This window comes from Vigna umbellata, chromosome 3, assembly GCF_029865625.1.
Source record: "Vigna umbellata cultivar VRB3 chromosome 3, Vumbellata_1.0, whole genome shotgun sequence".
Lineage (NCBI taxonomy): Eukaryota > Viridiplantae > Streptophyta > Magnoliopsida > Fabales > Fabaceae > Vigna > Vigna umbellata.
This window is the reverse complement of record NC_142167.1, coordinates 34,431,848-34,450,702: the sequence shown is the minus strand read 5'-3', so window position 1 is coordinate 34,450,702 and position 18,855 is coordinate 34,431,848. Positions and strand designations below refer to the sequence as shown.

General features: G+C 36.9%; 1 protein-coding gene and 2 pseudogenes across 3 annotated transcripts; 2 read left to right on the top strand and 1 right to left on the bottom strand.

Moving 5' to 3' along the window:
• Positions 1 to 692: 692 nt before the first annotated feature.
• On the top strand, positions 693 to 1,873 carry LOC148202361 (pentatricopeptide repeat-containing protein At4g14820 pseudogene; annotated as a pseudogene).
• A 4,271-nt stretch (positions 1,874 to 6,144) lies between these two features.
• Positions 6,145 to 8,376, bottom strand: LOC148202360 (pentatricopeptide repeat-containing protein At4g14820 pseudogene; annotated as a pseudogene).
• A 5,090-nt stretch (positions 8,377 to 13,466) lies between these two features.
• Positions 13,467 to 17,597, top strand: LOC148202359 (uncharacterized). Of its 3 annotated transcripts, none has more exons than XM_088110025.1 (8): positions 13,467 to 13,627; positions 13,880 to 13,961; positions 14,393 to 14,498; positions 14,868 to 14,918; positions 15,053 to 15,097; positions 15,245 to 15,296; positions 16,775 to 17,054; positions 17,291 to 17,597. In XM_088110025.1, the coding sequence occupies exons 1-8, from the start codon at positions 13,578 to 13,580 to the stop codon at positions 17,540 to 17,542; spliced, it is 918 nt and encodes a 305-aa protein (XP_087966151.1). In that variant the 5' UTR covers positions 13,467 to 13,577; the 3' UTR covers positions 17,543 to 17,597. The 3 variants fall into 3 exon arrangements, with proteins under 3 accessions (XP_087966151.1, XP_087966152.1, XP_087966153.1); XM_088110026.1 differs by lacking the exon at positions 15,053 to 15,097 and adding an exon at positions 15,005 to 15,016; XM_088110027.1 differs by having other exon boundaries at positions 13,480 to 13,627; positions 13,751 to 13,961.
• The last annotated feature ends 1,258 nt before the right edge of the window (positions 17,598 to 18,855 follow it).

Sequence of the window (18,855 nt, the reverse complement as noted above, 5' to 3'; positions counted from 1 at the left end):
TGACGAAAACATTGAATTTGTGCTTTCAAACGCCAGAATCAAGAAAAGTAGAGAGTGTAACAGTAAAACTCGGAATTAACCTGATCCGGGATATGCATTGACTCTGATTTGTTAAAAATGAATCGAAGGAGAAAGGAAATTGACATTGAAACAAAATAGGGAGGGAAATTAAAAGCCATAGCTGTAGAGAAACAGGGAGAAAGGAAGGGAAGAACCTTCTTGAACTCGAGAACTCTTTTAAGATCGAGCCATGCGTTAATCAAACTCATTACGTCACCTTCTCTTCTTGCTTCCTCTCTGTATCAGTTTCCCAGTATCAGTTTCCCAGTATTAGTTTCTCCTTCTTGTTAGGAATAACAGAGTTTCTCAAAGTATCGCAAAATCTAAACGTTGTTGCAGTTAAGACTCGTTCTCTTCTCCCAAATGCTTGGGAGTCATATTGATTAGGATTTTAGTTTGGAATTCAGGTATAGAATTTTTTTTAATTTTTTTCAAAAGATATTCTTTATTATAATAAATATTTTATAACATGTAACTTATAAAATAATTAGTATTCATAATTCTTTTTGAAAGTACGTAATTATCTGATGAATAATTGAATTTATAATATAAAAGTGTATGAATTATTCGCAATTTAATTTAGAAATTCTTATAAACAATAAAGAAGCATGGCCATGAGCATTCGCGTGAGCATGAGCATTGGCATGAGCATGAGCACGAGACTTTGCAGCACGAGGATGATTGGTATAGAAAAGGGAGTGTTGGAATCATGCAAGACGCTAAGACATGTGAAGCAAGTGCATGCTCAGATCCTCCGTTCAAAGGTTGACCACTCTAATTCTCTGCTTCTCGAACTCCTTCTTTGTTGTTGCGCCCTTCCTTCTTCTTCTTCTTCTTCTTCTTCTTCTCCTTCAGCCCTTCACTATGCGCTTTCTCTTTTCACCCAAATTCCAAATCCACACACTCGTTTCTCCAACCAACTCTTCTGTCGGTTCTCTCGTGGCCCCACACCGGAGGGGACCCTCCTCCTCTATCGCCTCGTCCGGAGAAACGGTACCCTTCTGGACAGGTTCAGCTTCCCCCCTCTGTTGAAGGTCGTTTCCAAACTTTTTGCCTTGAATTTGGGCTTGGAGGTTCATGGCCTGGTTTCCAAGTTGGGCTTCCATGACGACCCTTTTATTCAAACCGCCTTGATTGCCATGTACGCGGCATGTGGACGTATTATGGATGCCCGTTTGGTGTTTGACAAAATGTCTTACAGGGATGTCGTTACCTGGAATATTATGATTGATGGGTACTCCCAGAGTGGTCATTATGACCATGTTTTAAGGCTCTACGAAGAAATGAAGATTTCTGGTATGGAGCTTGATTCTATTATCCTTTGTACCGTGCTTTCTGCTTGTGGTCATGCGGGAAATTTAAGCTATGGCAAAGCAATTCATGAGTTCATTAACGATAATGGTTTTCGTGTTGACTCACATCTACAGACTGCTCTTGTTAATATGTATGCGAGTTGTGGTGCTATGTATCTGGCTAGGGAAGTCTACGATCAACTTCCTCAAAACATTTGGTTGTTTCTACTGCTATGCTTTCGGGGTATGCGAAGATTGGTTGGAGAAAGATGCGCGCTTCATTTTGACCAAATAGTTGAGAAGGACTTGGTGTGTTGGAGTGCCATGATATTGGTGATGCTGAAAGTGATCAGCCTCAAGAGGCTCTTGAATTGTTTGATGAGATGCAGCGACAGAGAATAGTGCCTGATCAGATCACGATGCTGAGTGTCATTTCTGCTTGTGCTCATGTCGGTGCACTTGTTAAAGCTAGATGGGTTCATTCATATGCAGATAAAAATGATTTATATATAATAATATGATTTATATTATAATAATAATTATATTAAAAACAAAAAATAAAATAATTAAAAATAAAAATAATAACAAAAAGGTAAATTATATTAAATAAATTATTTAAATATACTAAATTATATTAAAATATTAATTAAATTAAATAATTATTAAAATTTATATAAAATAAAATTTTAACATTCTTTATCGGATATGGATATCCGATTTATAACTTATCGGATATCGATATCCGATTAACAAATTTTCAAAATTTTTATTTTTTTTAAAATTTTAATAATTATTAGATTTAATTTAATATTTGATATAATTTAATATGTTAAATATGATTTTATGTATTATTTTTATTTTTATTTTTATTCTTATTTTAGTTATTATTTTCAATTTTTTAATAAAACTATTTTAAAAATATAAATTATATTTTATTAATTATTAAAATATATAAATATAATAAGTATATATTATAATTTTTATTTAAGTTTAATATTAAATAAGAAAGGTGCAACTCCTAGGTTCGTCATGGGCTGCTCCTTTCTTTCTGTTGAGGCGCAACTCCTATTCACACTCCCGCAAATAATAAGAAAGGTGCCTCGGGCCTGACAAGCAAATACCCAATTGCACCCCCAAATTTCATCCTCACACTTGGACGGATCAAGTAAAGAAAAGGTATTGGTCCAAACAAAGGAAATTCATTTTTTATCCACACCCTGGTTTTTATCTCTGCACCCCTTTTATTTTTTATGCTTTTATTTTTTGTTTTGCTTTTATTTTATTTTTATATGCTTTTAATATTTTTTACTATTAGATTTTACTGTATGTAACTCCTTTGTATGATAGCCCCCACCCCTTTGTTTTATTATATCTATTGGATTTGTTTGTTTTGTTTTACATAAAAAATTACAAAAAAATATAAAAAATAAACAAAACAAAGCCGTGTGCGTGCTCGCGCGATCGTACGCATCAGCCTAGTGCTCATTACGCAAATAATAAAAGAAAAAAGTCGTGTGAGTGCTCGTGTGATCGTACGCATCAGCCTAGTGCTCATTACGCAAAAATCTAAATATTACGTCAAAATACCAAAAAAAATATAAAATCTTCAAAAACTAAAAAAAATCAACACTTTCAAACAACAAACAATCTTCCTAGCCAGAACTACGTGATCCTTGATTCTCCATCAAAAGTGGAGATACGTAGGAGCAAGGCTAGACCTTGTCAGGTTCACTTTCCCAAAAATCCAAATTTATCCAAAATCATTTCCAAACAAAATTCTCAAACAATTTCCTAAACAAAATTTCAAGCAGTTTTCTAAAAGAACTACGTAACCCTGATTTCTCATTCTGAATGAGAATACGTAGGAGCAAGGTCAATCCTTGTCGGGCACAAAAAACTAAAAAATATATTTTTTTTCTCTAGAGTTTTATTTTAGGGGATAGTTAAACATTTTGAAAACCACATCATATTTGCGTATTTAGTTAAAGGTACTGCCTTAAGGCAGGCGTCGTAGGGTGCTAATACCTTCCCTACACGTAACCGACTCCCGAACTTAGAATCTCATGTTCGTAGACCATGTCTTATCATTTTATGGTTTTTCCGTAGTTTTCAGAATAAACTATGGTGGCAACTCCAAATCTCTTTTTTCAAGTATCGCGTTTTTATTTCGGGTCGTCATCCCGTTGCGATTCTGGTTGCGACACCACCCTCACGAGGTTAGTCCGTTCCGCGCCCTGGAGCATACTGGAAGCCTCCAAGACTAGGACCTCCTGCTACTCCTCACCACATGGATCAATCCTCTCTACTTGAGAATGAAAGACCATTGGAGCGTCAAGAAAACCCCCAAGACTGAGCTACCATGCAATCATTCTATACATCCCCAAATCACCCACCATGTATCCTCTCCTTGAGGATCATGGAATTACGTCCATGAATCATACTCTTACTTTGAAACTTAACCCAAGTCATGAATAACCAGATACCACCATATTATCACAGTAAATCCAACATATCTCATACATTCACATACTTTTCACATAAATCACATCACAGTATATATATTCCAAACATTGTGCATACTCAATTCAACCCAGAACAAGAGCAAAGTGAACTTAGAACCCAACACTATTTGGACGAACACTATTCGCGAACGCTATTTGGACGAACGCTATTTACGAAACACTATTAGGCCGAACACTATTTGGACGGACGCTATGAGATTCTACACTATAGGCCGAACGCTACAACACCGAACACCATATTGGAGTCAACACTATTTGGCCAAATGCTAAAACCGAACACCATATTGGACTCAACACTATTTGGCCAAACGCTATGAGATTAAGCACTATTTTAGATCGAATACTGTTTGGACGATCATTCAAAGATCAAGCCTCATCAAGACCGAACGCTGCCTATGACGAGTACTACCTGAGGATAAACATCATCGAGAACGAACGCTAACCGTCACTAATGTACCAAGACCGAACGCTTAAGATTGAAGCTTGAGAATATCAGATCAAGATCGAACGCTAACAATAATTAATACACCAAGACCCCGAACACTTACAATCTAAACCTCAGAATACTTGATCCAGGTCGAACGCTATCAATCACTAATCACATAATAATACCGAACGCTCAAGATCCAAACTTAAGACTATCAAATTAAGACCCAAAGCTCAAGATTGCTACCTGAGAATACCAAGTTAAGAACGAACGCTTATACTCACTAATACACCAAGGCCGAACGCTCAAGATTGAAACCTAAGACTATTAAATTAAGACCAAAAGTTTAAGATCCAAACCTAAGAATCCAAATTAAGGCCGAACGCTCACAATCACAACTAAACCATGGCCGATCACTCAAGATCCAAACCTAAGAATACCAACTTAAGGCCGAACGTTCACAATCGCAATTAAACCAAGGCCGAACGCTCAAGATTGAAACCTAAGAATACTATCTTAAGGTCGAACGCTCACAATCACAATTAAACCAAGGTCGAACGCTCAAGATCACTTTCTGAGTACAATCACTAAGTCACAAAGACTGAACGCTCAAGATTGAAACCTAAAAGTATCAATTTAAGACCGTACACTCAAGATTGACCGAACGCTCAGGATCATTATCCGACAATACCAAATTAGGACGAACGCTTATAATCACTATTACACCAAAACCGAACGCTCGATATTGAAACCTAAGAATACCAACTTAAGACCGAACGCTTACAATAACTATTAGACCAAAACCGAACGCTCGAGATTGAAGCCAAAGAATACCAACTTAAGACCGAACGCTTACACTAACTATTACACCAAAACCGAACGCTCGAGATTGAAGCCTAAGAATACCAACTTAAGACCAACTTAATGCATGATCTTGTATGAATTTTGTGTTCTATCTTGATTATTCATGCCTACGATGGAAATCTGAGCTAATTGAACGGTTAAATCATTGGGAAATGTATGAGACCGCGGACCTAGGATAGAACAACTATAGGATTTCAATTCCTAGACATAGGTTGGAACTTTTAGTCATCTGTGACATTGTGTTTAAGGCAAATCTGAGAACTGAATTAGCTAAGGGATTAGTAATTTAGTTTGAATGATTCTGAAACTGTCATCTGAGGGATCAGAGGCTGTATGCGCCTAGGATGTCGACGCTTAATTTTAAGGAATTGTGTTAGTAGAAAATTACCTGAGTGATGAACTTGAATTTCAACCCAGTGAATCTAAATTCGACTGTTTCTACCACTTTATTTTACAATCTGTATGATAATCTAAGTTTGTTACAAAAAATACGTTTAATACATCTGTATGCTAATCTTTTAAGCAAAATAAGGTTCATAAATAATAGAAAAAAAAGAGTCCTCCGGAGTCAAATACGAACTTGTTTAGATTTCCAATATGAAATGGGTTTGGTAAAGGAAATTTTGTAGAACCTTGAGGGAAAGAGATTCTAGCCGCTTAATGAAGGTTTAGAGGCACCTCCACCTTTTTATCCCATATAATTTTCTTAATGCATATTTGAAAGTAAGCTTGTTATGCCTGTGTCAAGTTGGATCGAGTTTGATGTCAGTCTAATACTACTATAGATATGGTATCTGTAAAGAACATGGTCAAAATTTTCAATTATTTACTGCCAAATGAGCGGTGTTCAACCAAAAGAAAATGAATTTATGGTAATTTTAAACAAAATTAGGAATGATGATCAACTTTATAGTAGTTAACCCTTGCCAAGCTGAAGTACATGCCCTGGCATATACAGGGCAGGCCCAAAATAAGGATATGCCAGTTTAATTCAATTTACAGATTGGAATAATTCACCAATAGTCTCTACAAGAACAAATTCCACCACTAAAATGGTGAAACCTAGTCCTGTCTCTCATAACAATCTCTATTCGGTACTCCTTTGAGACCAGTTTCATAAAGGAATGACAATCCTCACAAATTCTAAGATTTTTAATTATACGAATGCATGATGATTCTTTTCTCTCACCAATTAGGCCGTAGCATAGTGCTAATTTTTCGCTATGCCAGAGAACTATTTCTTTTTTTTCTTCCTCTTCCAAATCAACCAAAATTCCCGAAGAGCTTGGTGTGTAACCAACTAGTTTCAGTTGACTCACTATCTCATCTAACTTTTTATATATTTCATCTGATTGCTTATGATATCTATCTGCCATCATAAACACATGCACCTCGTTATTTAGTTCAATCCTACTACATGCCTTCTCCTTTGAGATACCTTTATGACTCATTAATTTCCTGACCAGTCCGACATTATCCCACCTTTTTTCTTGGGCATAAATATTTGACAAAACTACAAGGGCCCCATCATGATCAGGCTCTAACTCAAGTACTCGTTTTGCAGCAAATTCCCCTAATTCAAGCTCACCGTGATTTTGACAAGCAGACATTAGGGATCCCCAGATGATAACATTTGGCGGAAAAGGCATAGTCTCAATAAGCTCCAATGCTTTTCTCAAGAGTTTGGCTCTGCAATATAGGTCCACCATGCAACCATAATGTTCACGTTGGGGAGAAATGTTGTGGTCATTGATCATGGAGGAAAAGAATTTCTCGCCCTCCTCAACCAAGCCTGCATGACTGCATGCATAAAGTAACCTATAAACGTAACCGCATTGGGCTCAATATTTTGTACTTTCATCCTATGGAAAAGAGCTATGGCACTATCAGCATCCCCATGAATGGCGAAAGCATTGATCATGCTGGACCAAGATATCACATTTTTTCTTGGCATATTCTCAAATACCTCTCTTGCTCTGGCCAAGTTGCCACATTTAGCATACATATCAACCAGGGCATTGTTGATGGGAAGAGCCCTTCCAAAACCATTTTTATCTGCATATCAATGAACCCATCTAGCTTTAACAAGTGCACCAACATGAGCACAAGCAGAAATGACACTCAGCATCGTGATCTGATAAGGCACTATTCTCCGTCGCTGCATCTCATCAAACAATTCAAGAGCCTCTTGAGGCTGATCACTTTCAGCATAACCAAATATCATGGCACTCCAACACACCAAGTCCTTCTCAACTATTTGGTCAAAAATGAAGCGTGCATCTTTCTCCAATCCAATCTTCGCATACCCCGAAAGCATAGCAGTAGAAACAACCAAATGTTTTGAGGGAAGTTGATCGTAGACTTCCCTAGCCAGATACATAGCACCACAACTCGCATACATATTAACAAGAGCAGTCTGTAGATGTGAGTCAACACGAAAACCATTATCCTTAATGAACTCATGAATTTCTTTGCCATAGCTTAAATTTCCCGCATGACCACAAGCAGAAAGCACGGTACAAAGGATAATAGAATCAAGCTCCATACCAGAAATCTTCATTTCTTCGTAGAGCCTTAAAACATGGTCATAATGACCACTCTGGGAGTACCCATCAATCATAATATTCCAGGTAACGACATCCTTGTAAGACATTTTGTCAAACACCAAACGGGCATCCATAATACGTCCACATGCCGCGTACATGGCAATCAAGGCGGTTTGAATAAAAGGGTCGTCATGGAAGCCCAACTTGGAAACCAGGCCATGAACCTCCAAGCCCAAATTCAAGGCAAAAAGTTTGGACACGGCCTTCAACAGAGGGGGGAAGCTGAACCTGTCCAGAAGGGTATCGTTTCTCCGGACGAGGCGATAGAGGAGGAGGGTCCCCTCCGGTGTGGGGCCACGAGAGAACCGACAGAAGAGTTGGTTGGAGAAACGAGTGTGTGGATTTGGAATTTGGGTGAAAAGAGAAAGCGCATAGTGAAGGGCTGAAGGAGAAGAAGAAGAAGAAGAAGAAGAAGAAGGAAGGGCGCAACAACAAAGAAGGAGTTCGAGAAGCAGAGAATTAGAGTGGTCCACCTTTGAACGGAGGATCTGAGCATGCACTTGCTTCACATGTCTTAGCGTCTTGCATGATTCCAACACTCCCTTCTCTATACCAATCATCCTCGTGCTGCAAAGTCTTGTGCTCATGCTCATGCCAATGCTCATGCTCACGCCAATGCTCATGGTCATGCTTCTTTATTGTTTATAAGAATTTCTAAATTAAATTGCCAATAATTCATACACTTTTATATTATAAATTCAATTATTCATCATATATAGATAATTACATACTTTCAAAAAGAATTATGAATACTAATTATTCTATAAGTTACATGTTATAAAATATTTATTATAATAAAGAATATCTTTTGAAAAAAATTAAAAAAAATTCTATACCTGAATTCCAAACTCAATATTAGTGTAAGGGCAGAAACGGAAAAACATAAGTGGGAGGGGTAAAAGTGAGAAATCACACTCAGAGATAGGATTAAGTAATAATCCCACGTGCAAGGAAGAGAAAGCTGAAATCAGAAGCTTCGAGAGAGAGAGCGAGAGCGAGAGTGAGAGCTTGAGAATGGAGAAAACTAGGGTTCGTAACCCTTGCTGGAAAAGCAGAGATGAAGGTGATCAGAGTAGAGAGAAAAATGAAAGCAAGCACACATACAAGGTACTGAGTAACATCTACTTGTATTTCTGTTTTAAATTCCTTTTATAGCTTGTTCTGATACATTTAATCTGTTTTGTTTTTGTTTATTCTAACACTCCTCCTAAACAAAAACTAGATTTTATTGAAGAAAAACACTTGTTTCACCGATTCAATCGGTGAAAATTCTTCTCCTGTGATTCTGAGCTTTTTGGACCGATTAAAATCGGTACAAACACTTTCTCTGTAGCATACGAGTACTTTCCACCGATTAAACTCGGAGAAAGCTCTTCCTAGGTTGATCTCCTCCTCTCCGGCGGAAACCCTAGGTTTTCGTCCTCCTCCTGGTGCGATCTTCACTGATCTCAGCTCGCACCATCCCAATCTGCTTTCTGAGTGACTGAAAACGCTCACTTTTGAGTGCTTTGGTGAGTATATCTGCTAGTTGGTCTTCGGATCTGCAGTGTACTACATCCAGTCTACCACTACTGACTTGTTCTCTGATGTAGTGAAATCGGGTCTCGATATGCTTGCTCCTGCCGTGAGATGCAGGGTGCTTAGCAAGATCTATGGCTGACTTGTTGTCAACAAGCAGCCTCACTCTTCCAGTTAGCTCGATTTGCAACCCTTCCAATAGGAATCCAAGCCAAGTTGCTTGACAAGTAGCTTCACAGGCAGTTATGTATTCTGCCTCACATGATGACAAGGCAACCACTGGTTCCTTTCTTGAACTCCATGAAATTGGTGTTCCTCCCATGAAGAAAATATAACCAGCAGTGCTCTTCCTATCTTCCTTATCACCACACCAGTCTGCATCTGAGTAAGAAGTGATTTGCACTTCTTCCCTAGTCTCTCCTCTTCCCAACAGTATTCCATAAGAGTGAGTGCCCTGCAAGTATCTTAGAATGCGTTTGACAGCATTCAAGTGTGACAATCTGGGGCATTCCATATATCTGCTCACCACTCCAACACTGTAACTCAAGTCAGGCCTTGTGTTACAGAGGTATCTCAAACTTCCAACAATACTTCTGTAAGCTGTTGGATCTACAGCTTCTTCATCTGGCTCCTTTTCAAGTCTCAACCCCACTTCTGCTGGGGTGTTGGCAGCATTGCAGTCAACCATTTCAAACCTTTTTAGTAAGTCTAGAACATATCTGGACTGATGCATCACAATTCCATTTTCAGTCTCAGTAAATTCTATCCCAAGGAAATAGCTAAGCTTTCCCAAGTCACTCATCTCAAATTCACTCAGCATTTGAAGTTTGAAATCTGAAATCAACTCCTCACAGCTCCCAGTGACTAATAGGTCATCAACATATAGGCATACAATTAACTTCTCTTGTCTGCCACTGTGTTGGCAGCTCTTCACATACAACCCGTGTTCTGATACACACTTCTCAAAGCCAATACTGTTCATGAACCCATCAATTCTCTGGTTCCAAGCTCTTGGAGCCTGTTTAAGCCCATAGAGAGCCTTTCTCAGCCTGTATACCTTGTCATGCTGCCCTTTAACCTCAAATCCCAGTGGTTGTACCACATACACTTCCTCTTCCAGCCTTCCATTTAGAAAGGCTGACTTCACATCCAACTGGTGTAGGGACCAGTGAAATTTAGTAGCTAGAGACACCACCAACCTGATTGTCTCTACCTTGGCCACAGGAGCAAAAACTTCACCATAATCAACTCCAGCCTTTTGTAGAAAACCCTTAGCAACCAGCCTTGCCTTGTGTGCCTTACAACAACACCTTGTGGATTTATTTTTGACTTATAAACCCACTTTAATGCTATGGGCCTCTTATTAGAGGGCAGATCAACCAACTCCCAGGTCTGATTTCTCTCTATAGAGTCAATCTCTTCCTTCATTGCCTTATACCACCTTTCATCCTTCACTGCTTCATCAAATTCAACTGGTTCTGCTTCTGCTATTAAAGCAAAGTGAACAAAGTTACCTTCTGATGTGAGTGTGGCCTCATAGGATAAGTCATAGTCTCTTAGATGTGCTGGCAGTTGTGAAACTCTTGATGACCTTCTCCTGCTGTCATCTCTTCTCTCCCCTGTCTCCACTGTTTCCACTGTTTCCTCTCCAGTAGTGACATCTTCCAGATTAATGGTTGATGCTTCCTGCTCACTTGTCTCCCACTGCCATACTCCAGCTTCATCTACTACAACATCTCTACTGATGCAAACTGCTCCTCCTATAGGATTATACAGTTTGTAACCTCCAGTGGCATTGTACCCAACCAAAATCAGTGGCACTCCCTTGTCATCTAGCTTCTTTCTCAACTGGTCAGGTATATGCTTGTAGCATATAGAGCCAAAAATTTTCAGATGTTTAACATCTGGTTTCACCCCTGTCCAAGCTTCCTCGGGTGTCAAACCATTTAGTCTCTTTGTTGGAGACAGATTAAGGACATATGTGGCTGTCAACACAGCCTCTCCCCACAGAAAATTAGGCAACATTTTACTCTTCAGCATGCACCTAACCATATTTAATATGGTTATGTTTTTCCTCTCTGCTGCACCATTGTGCTGTGGTGTATAAGGAGGGGTAACTTCATGCACTATCCCTTCCTTTTCACACAGCTCTTTAAACTCAGTGGAGGTATACTCTCCTCCTCCATCTGTCCTCAACACCTTAATCTTCTTCTCACACTGCCTCTCAACTAGAGATTTAAATTTCTCAAATGTCTGCAGCACCTCCCTCTTTCTCCTAATCAAATAGACCCAACATTTCCTGGTCCAGTCATCAATAAAAAGTAGAAAATACCTGCTGCCTCCAGGTGTTTCTACTTGGATAGGGCCACACACATCTGAATACACCACTCCTAATTTTTCTGTTGACTTCTGGGGTAAGTTTTTCTGAAAACTGCCCCTAGTCTGCTTGCATTGGACACACTCCTTGCAAACTGTTTCAGGAATTTCCACTTTAGGCAAGCCACTCACCATATTTTTCTGGCTTAACAGTGATAAATCTCTGAAATTTAGGTGTCCAAATCTGAGATGCCATAGCCATTCTTCTCTATTTTCAGTTGCAGTAAAACAGTGATGTTTTACTGCACTCATTACCACCCGAAAAGTCCTGTTTTGTGACAGCTGGGCCTGCACAACCATCTTCTTATGCTGATTGAAAATGCTGAGACAGTTATTCTCCATTTTCATCACATATCCCTTCTGTAACAGCTGTCCCAAGCTTAGCAGATTCGTTTTCAGCCCTGGTACATACAGTACCTCTTCAATTATCACCTCTTTCCCTTCTGCATCTCTCAGAACAACTCTCCCAGATCCTTCTGCAGTCAAACTTCTGTCATCTGCAAACCGGATCTTCCCTTGTGCAGCTCCTTGCATTTTCACAAACCAGTCCTTCCTTCCTGTCATATGGGTAGAGCAGCCAGAATCCAAGTACCATGTTGTGCTCTCTGGCTGCTCCTCTCCTGTGTTGGCCATCAACATCACAGCTTCTGAATCTGACTCCTCCTCCTCCTGGGCCAGATTAGCCCTCTTCTTGGGTTTGTTTTTAGCACCTTCACCTTTCCAGCACTCTTTTGCATAATGCCCAAGTTTTTGGCAATTATAGCATTTCACTTTCTTCTTGTCAAACTTCCAATCTCCTCCAGATTTCTGGTTTTTCACTGGTGCAGATTCTCACTGGAATCTTCACCTTGCTGTTCCTGTGAATCTTTACCTTTCTTGCTGCCCTTATTCCACTTCTTGAACCCCTTTTTCCCTTTAAACTGAGATCTGGCCTGTAGGGCCTGTTCTTGGCACTGCTTGCGCTCATTGATGCGATACTCATGAGCTTCTAATGAGTGCAGCAGTTCCTCAATCTCCATAGACTCTAGATTACGTGCTTCTTCAATAGCCACTACCACATGATCAAATCTGGGGGTTAGAGTTCTTAGGATCTTGTCAACAATGTACTCATCCGAAATTGTATCCTTGCATGCTCTCATTTTATTTACCAGTTCTTGAACTTTGTCAAAATATTCTGCCACAGTTTCACCTTCATCCATGATCAGAATCTCAAACTGCCTCCTTAGGGCCTGTAATTTCACTTTCTTGTTTTTTTCTCCATCACCATACATCTTCACCAGAATGTCCCACACTTCCTTAGCAGTAGAAGCCTTAGAAATCTTGTTAAAGATCTTTGGGCTGACACATTGATACAACAAAAATCTGGCCTTGCTGTCCAATTTCACCTGCAGTTTATAACTTCTTTTCTCCTCTTCAGTAGCTCTTTCACTCAAATCTGGTAACCCATCTTCTATAACTTCTGACACGTCTTGAAAACCAAAGATGGCTTGCATCTTGATGCGCCAGTCATCAAATAGTTTTCCATCAAATACAGACAGTTGCCCCTGTATTCCTCCAATACCTACCATCACTTTCTTGCTAGCTTCTTGATTTTACCCACACACAAAGGAACCTCCTTTCTCCACTTCTGGATATACACACTTCCAGTTACCAATCACACACCCACTATACACACCAGGAACACCAAGCACCTATGCTCTTGATACCATATTAGTGTAAGGGCAGAAACGGAAAAACATAAGTGGGAGGGGTAAAAGTGAGAAATCACACTCAGAGATAGGATTAAGTAATAATCCCACGTGCAAGGAAGAGAAAGCTGAAATCAGAAGCTTTGAGAGAGAGAGAGAGAGCGAGAGTGAGAGCTCGAGAATGGAGAAAACTAGGGTTCGTAACCCTTGCTGGAAAAGCAGAGATGAAGGTGATCAGAGTAGAGAGAAAAATGAAAGCAAGCACACATACAAGGTACTGAGTAACATCTACTTGTATTTCTGTTTTAAATTCCTTTTATAGCTTGTTCTGATACATTGAATCTGTTTTGTTTTTGTTTATTGTAACACTCAAATCCTAATCAATATGACTCCCAAGCATTTGGGAGAGGAGAACGAGTCTTAACTGCAACAACGTTTAGATTTTGCGATACTTTGAGAAACTCTCTTATTCCTAACAAGAAGGAGAAACTAATACTGGGAAACTGATACTGGGAAACTGATACAGAGAGGAAGCAAGAAGAGAAGGTGACGTAATGAGTTTGATTAACGCATGGCTCGATCTTAAAAAAGTTCTCGAGTTCAAGAAGGTTCTTCCCTTCCTTTCTTCCTATTTCTCTACAGCTAGGGCTTTTAATTTCCCTCCCTCTTTTGTTTCAATGTCAATTTCCTTTCTCCTTCGATTCATCTTTAACAAATCAGAGTCAATGCATATCCCGGATCAGGTTAATTCCGAGTTTTACTGTTACACTCTCTACTTTTCTTGATTCTGGCGTTTGAGAGCACAAATTCAATGTTTTCGTCACTTAATTTTAATTGGGGTTTGCAATTTGGACTTCCAGATAAATGCTTTTATATTTGGAACAAAATTAGTTAAAATCATAAAAGAACATGATTCTGTGGCTTCAAATTTCATTGAAAAGGTTTTCGTGCACACATTGTGAAAGTTCGTTGATGATGGACTTGACAGACGCCCGTGCTATAGGCTTTATCACTAAATATATGTCTTTTTCTTTTATAGGAAAATTTGACACCTGTGGAAAATAATATGCTTAACTCGCTCCACAGGGGATGTGTGAAGGATTTTACTGCTTGTGCACTTGCTGGGTGTACAGCTGCGTGTATTGGTTTGTCATTTTAGTATCTTAATTATTGTGGTGCTAATTTATAATGATTTAGTGAATATTGCTTTAATATATGAAATTTTTGGCTTTGGGTCATTGTATGTTTAATGTGTTAAAAGTAATCGGACTGGTGACTAATCCAAGCAGTGGCAGTGATTGTAAGAATAACGAAGCTAAGAAATAAATACAGAAAGCGTTGTTCTTTCTGTTTTAGCTATTACCTTAACATCATGATGGAGAGAGAGAGAGGGGTCAGTGTCTTACTTCTTATTCTAATCAGGAAGATTCCTGTATATTTTTATTATTCTTCCATAGTCTCAGCAGATTATCATTTGGGGTTAGAATGACCATAAGATTATACCTTTATTGCAGCAACTCGGAATCTCAGTAAAGCAAAAATATTTCAAGTCAACCTTCCAGGCAGTAAGAGAAACTACTCATTGTCTTCTTCTTTTAGAGTTGCATAACCAGAAAGAGTCCTTCATATTTTAATTATACTGACAGAGCAGACTCTCATTGGGGTTAGTATGACCATAAGCATTATACCTTTATTGCAGTAACTATGAATTTCAGTACACCAATTCGAGTCTACGTTTCATTTGGTAAGAGAAACCACTTATTGTATTTTTATTTCTACAGTTTTACTAAGGCCTTCATACGTTAGTCTTGTAAGTTGTCTTATCCTTTTGCAGTAGTTGGTATTTACTCTGGAGTTTACTAAGGTCGAAGAAGCTTTTATTCGTTTGCAGATCAGGTTCTTACAATGGATGGTAGCTTACTGCAGAAGGAGTTCACGAATATGTAGGTTTTCTCCTCTCAGTTGCTCAGACTGTGAACATTTTTTATTTGTACGATAAGTTCCAATTACCATCTCATTCTTTCGTGTTCTTTAGTAGGCAATAAAATAAATGTTGTCATAAGCAGAGCAATTCAGCTTAGCTTTCGTCCACTGTGACGAGCTGTGTAGATAGGTGGGTGGTTGATTAAAACTGCAAAGGTTTTTTTTTGTGTAACAAGATCAATGTGAAGTGTCAATTACACGTTCTGAATAGAAGTAGAAAGTACGTTATTAGAAGGAGGGATATAGACAACCTTTTTCAAATGATATCAAAGACAATATAGGATTGATAGGAATGATGGTGAAGAGTTGTTAAAATCAAGGAAAGGTTATTATTACTTGGTATAGGAGTATTTTGGGTAAGTTGAAAATGAGGTGACTATTATAGTGTTACAGTTCACATGATCGTAACCCGTGTTTTTTCAATCAATTCAGCAGTGTTAACTTCTCTATTTTGTACATTGGATAATGGAAATGAATGATTGGAACCCTGATATGGTAATCCGAACACTCATTTCCATTTTAACTGCAAAATCCCCCGTCCCCCAGTTGACTTATTGGTTGAAGACTCGACTATTATTAATCCAAATGAAATTGCTATGGGATTTAATTGATACCTTGTATTGTTGTAGTTGTCAAATTTTATATATAAGAATTTGATGACAGTTGAAGTTGTTCCAAATAATGTAGAGATTTTTTCAAATTTAAGTTTTTCATCTCTCTTTTACACTCTAGTTATCTTGTCAGCCATTCCTATTCTTCTATTAGTTTTAGTTCCTTCTATCATTTACAAACATAGCTTTGGTCTTTGGTATCACTTGATCAAAGAACAATTTTTTTTTTACCATTTGAATTTAATAAACATGTAATGTCATTTTAGCTGTTACATCGGTGACACAGCCTCTTAGGCAGTTTGAGATTTTAAGTCAAATTTGTTTCCATTTTTCCATCATCATATTTAAAAGAAGATATGGTTATAAAAGCAAAACTTACTATAAGAGGGCAGTACAAAGTCTAAATTGTATTAATTAAACCAATAAAAAGAATAAGAGCAAGAGTGGCTTCAAATGCAAACACCAGGACCCACAGTAGCACTTTTAACTTGATTGATAAGAACATACAAAAAATCCACATCATTGAAAGTTAATTATGAAATATGAGTTGAGAATTAAAACCTGCTTTATTTGTTGTAACCAGTTAAAGGTTTATGCCTACCAAGTGGATACTTTGCTTGAAATGTAATTATCATCTTTGCAATTGGAACTGTCCATGTCTCCCATGAAATTATGTATATCTCCGGATTGCTTTGTCACTAAAGAGGGGTGACATGGAAAGAGAAAAAAAACAGCTTCAATCTCCAGTGATCTCTCCTATTTCATCGTTATTTTGATTCAGTTGCTTTTCATTTCATTTACACATTTTAATTATTGTTAAATGTCAGAATGGTGACAAAATACCTGAACGATCCCTCCGTGATGCAGCTTCTATCTAAGCATTTCTATTTGGAGAGGATTTTTAATGATTCGAGTAATAATCCTAAATTAATATGGAGAGACCGGAATTTCTTTAGCGAGGCAGTCCATGGTCATAGGACACACGATCAAGTCTCTTATTGTAAATCCCAAGACCATTTTCGTAATGATTCTAATGATAAATCCCAAGGCAGGTCTGAAAATGTCACCAACAACAAAAATCCAAATCTTGAGACGAAGCATACTTTTGTAAGTATTCCTAGTTTCCCTTTTCTTGTTCTTTACTTAAAACTTATAGTGTAATTAAATATACTAATTTCTAACTAATTTAAGGATAGAAGGATATGGACTGTGTTGGAGAACACGGGTGGGATTTTTTGTTATTGTGTCTATTACAAAAAGATTCTGTATCCTCTGGAAAATGATAATTAAAACGATCGATTTTGTTTTGAATATAACATTTTTTGGTATACATTTTATTGCAGATAAACGCAGGTACGACGTGGGAATCAGACCCACTGGATCGTGTTTTTGGTTATACTCAGCCTTTGGAAGACACTATTCATTCTGATTCCTCCAATAAACAACCTTCAGGAACACAAAATCGGGTTCGAAGAAGATCTCGCCGTTTGCGTCGGAAGCGGAATCATGATGACCTTTCCAACCTACAACAGCTGTTAGATCAATCACCCTTTAATGCTATCATTTACTATCTCACAGGAACAATTATTAATTGAATCTAAAACCCTATTAGATTTAATTTCGTAAATAATTAGAGGTTAAATTTTTTAACTTCCCATGCGCATTGTTTGCTTTTCATGAAGGTTGTTGCTGAAGAGAATAATCACTGAATTGTGGAAACACTATAGGCCTGATATTGGTGGACTAAGACCTGTTTGTTTTCAACCATTCCACCAAAGATGGCAAGCCTATCATTTAAAATTAATCTTAAGTTTTAAAATATTATTCATGTATAATTTTAGTTAGTGTTCTCAAGTCACTCTGTTAACTACGGATAAATTAATCTAACTAAACATTTAACAAGTCTAAAACTTTGAATTTAGTCTAATTTATCATTAATTAGTGAATTGAATAAATTGACTAACTTAATTATATTTTTTTTTCTTCAATTTCATCAAAGTAAAAAAGAATTCAGTTAAAATCTAAATAAAGTTCAATGAAAATGATATTAAATTTCATATGCATCTTCAATTTAATCGGTTTCGAAAACACCAATTTTAATATAATAAATCACATTACTATTATATAATATACATTTATATTAATAAGTCATTTTTTCTTAATTAAAATTATGCTGTCAAAAGATTAATTGTGACAGTTTTTATTTATTAACAAATAGTATATTTTAATGTTTTTTTAATCATGAGTAAAAAGTGAACTTAAACAATTCTGTAAAACTATGAATCTTGTAGTTTCTGCATTTTTAGGATTAAAAAAAGAGACATGTTTATAAAAATTTAAAACAAAAAATGATATATTTAAAGATGACTGGAATAAGAAAACAATCTATTTATAAAATATATTTAAGAATCGATTGACAATTTCTTGTAGTATATTTTAATAATTTACTTGAAAATCATTAAATTGATATTTTTTAAAAATATATTGTATTTATTGTTTTTTATTTTATTTAACTGTTTATTTTTCTTGAAAATTCACAGTTGTAAATTTGTAAAGTCTAACAAATAATTAAGAATAGTAATGGTTAAAAATGATACTTGATTAATTTATTATAAAAAATTAAACTTTAAATAAAGTTTTCTATTAGTAAATTTCATTTTATAGTCATTTTTCTAAATTTTTTTTTTATCTTATCTCTATACCATTAGTTACATCTTTCATAAACTTATAGATAATTATATATATATATATAATATATATATATATATATGTATATATTATGACTATATGGTAATTAATTATTTTAAAAAAGAATTATGAATATTAATTATTCTATTAGAACATGTTAAATAATATTTATCATATAAAAATTATCTTTTGAAAAATTAAAAAAAACGTGTAATTTTCA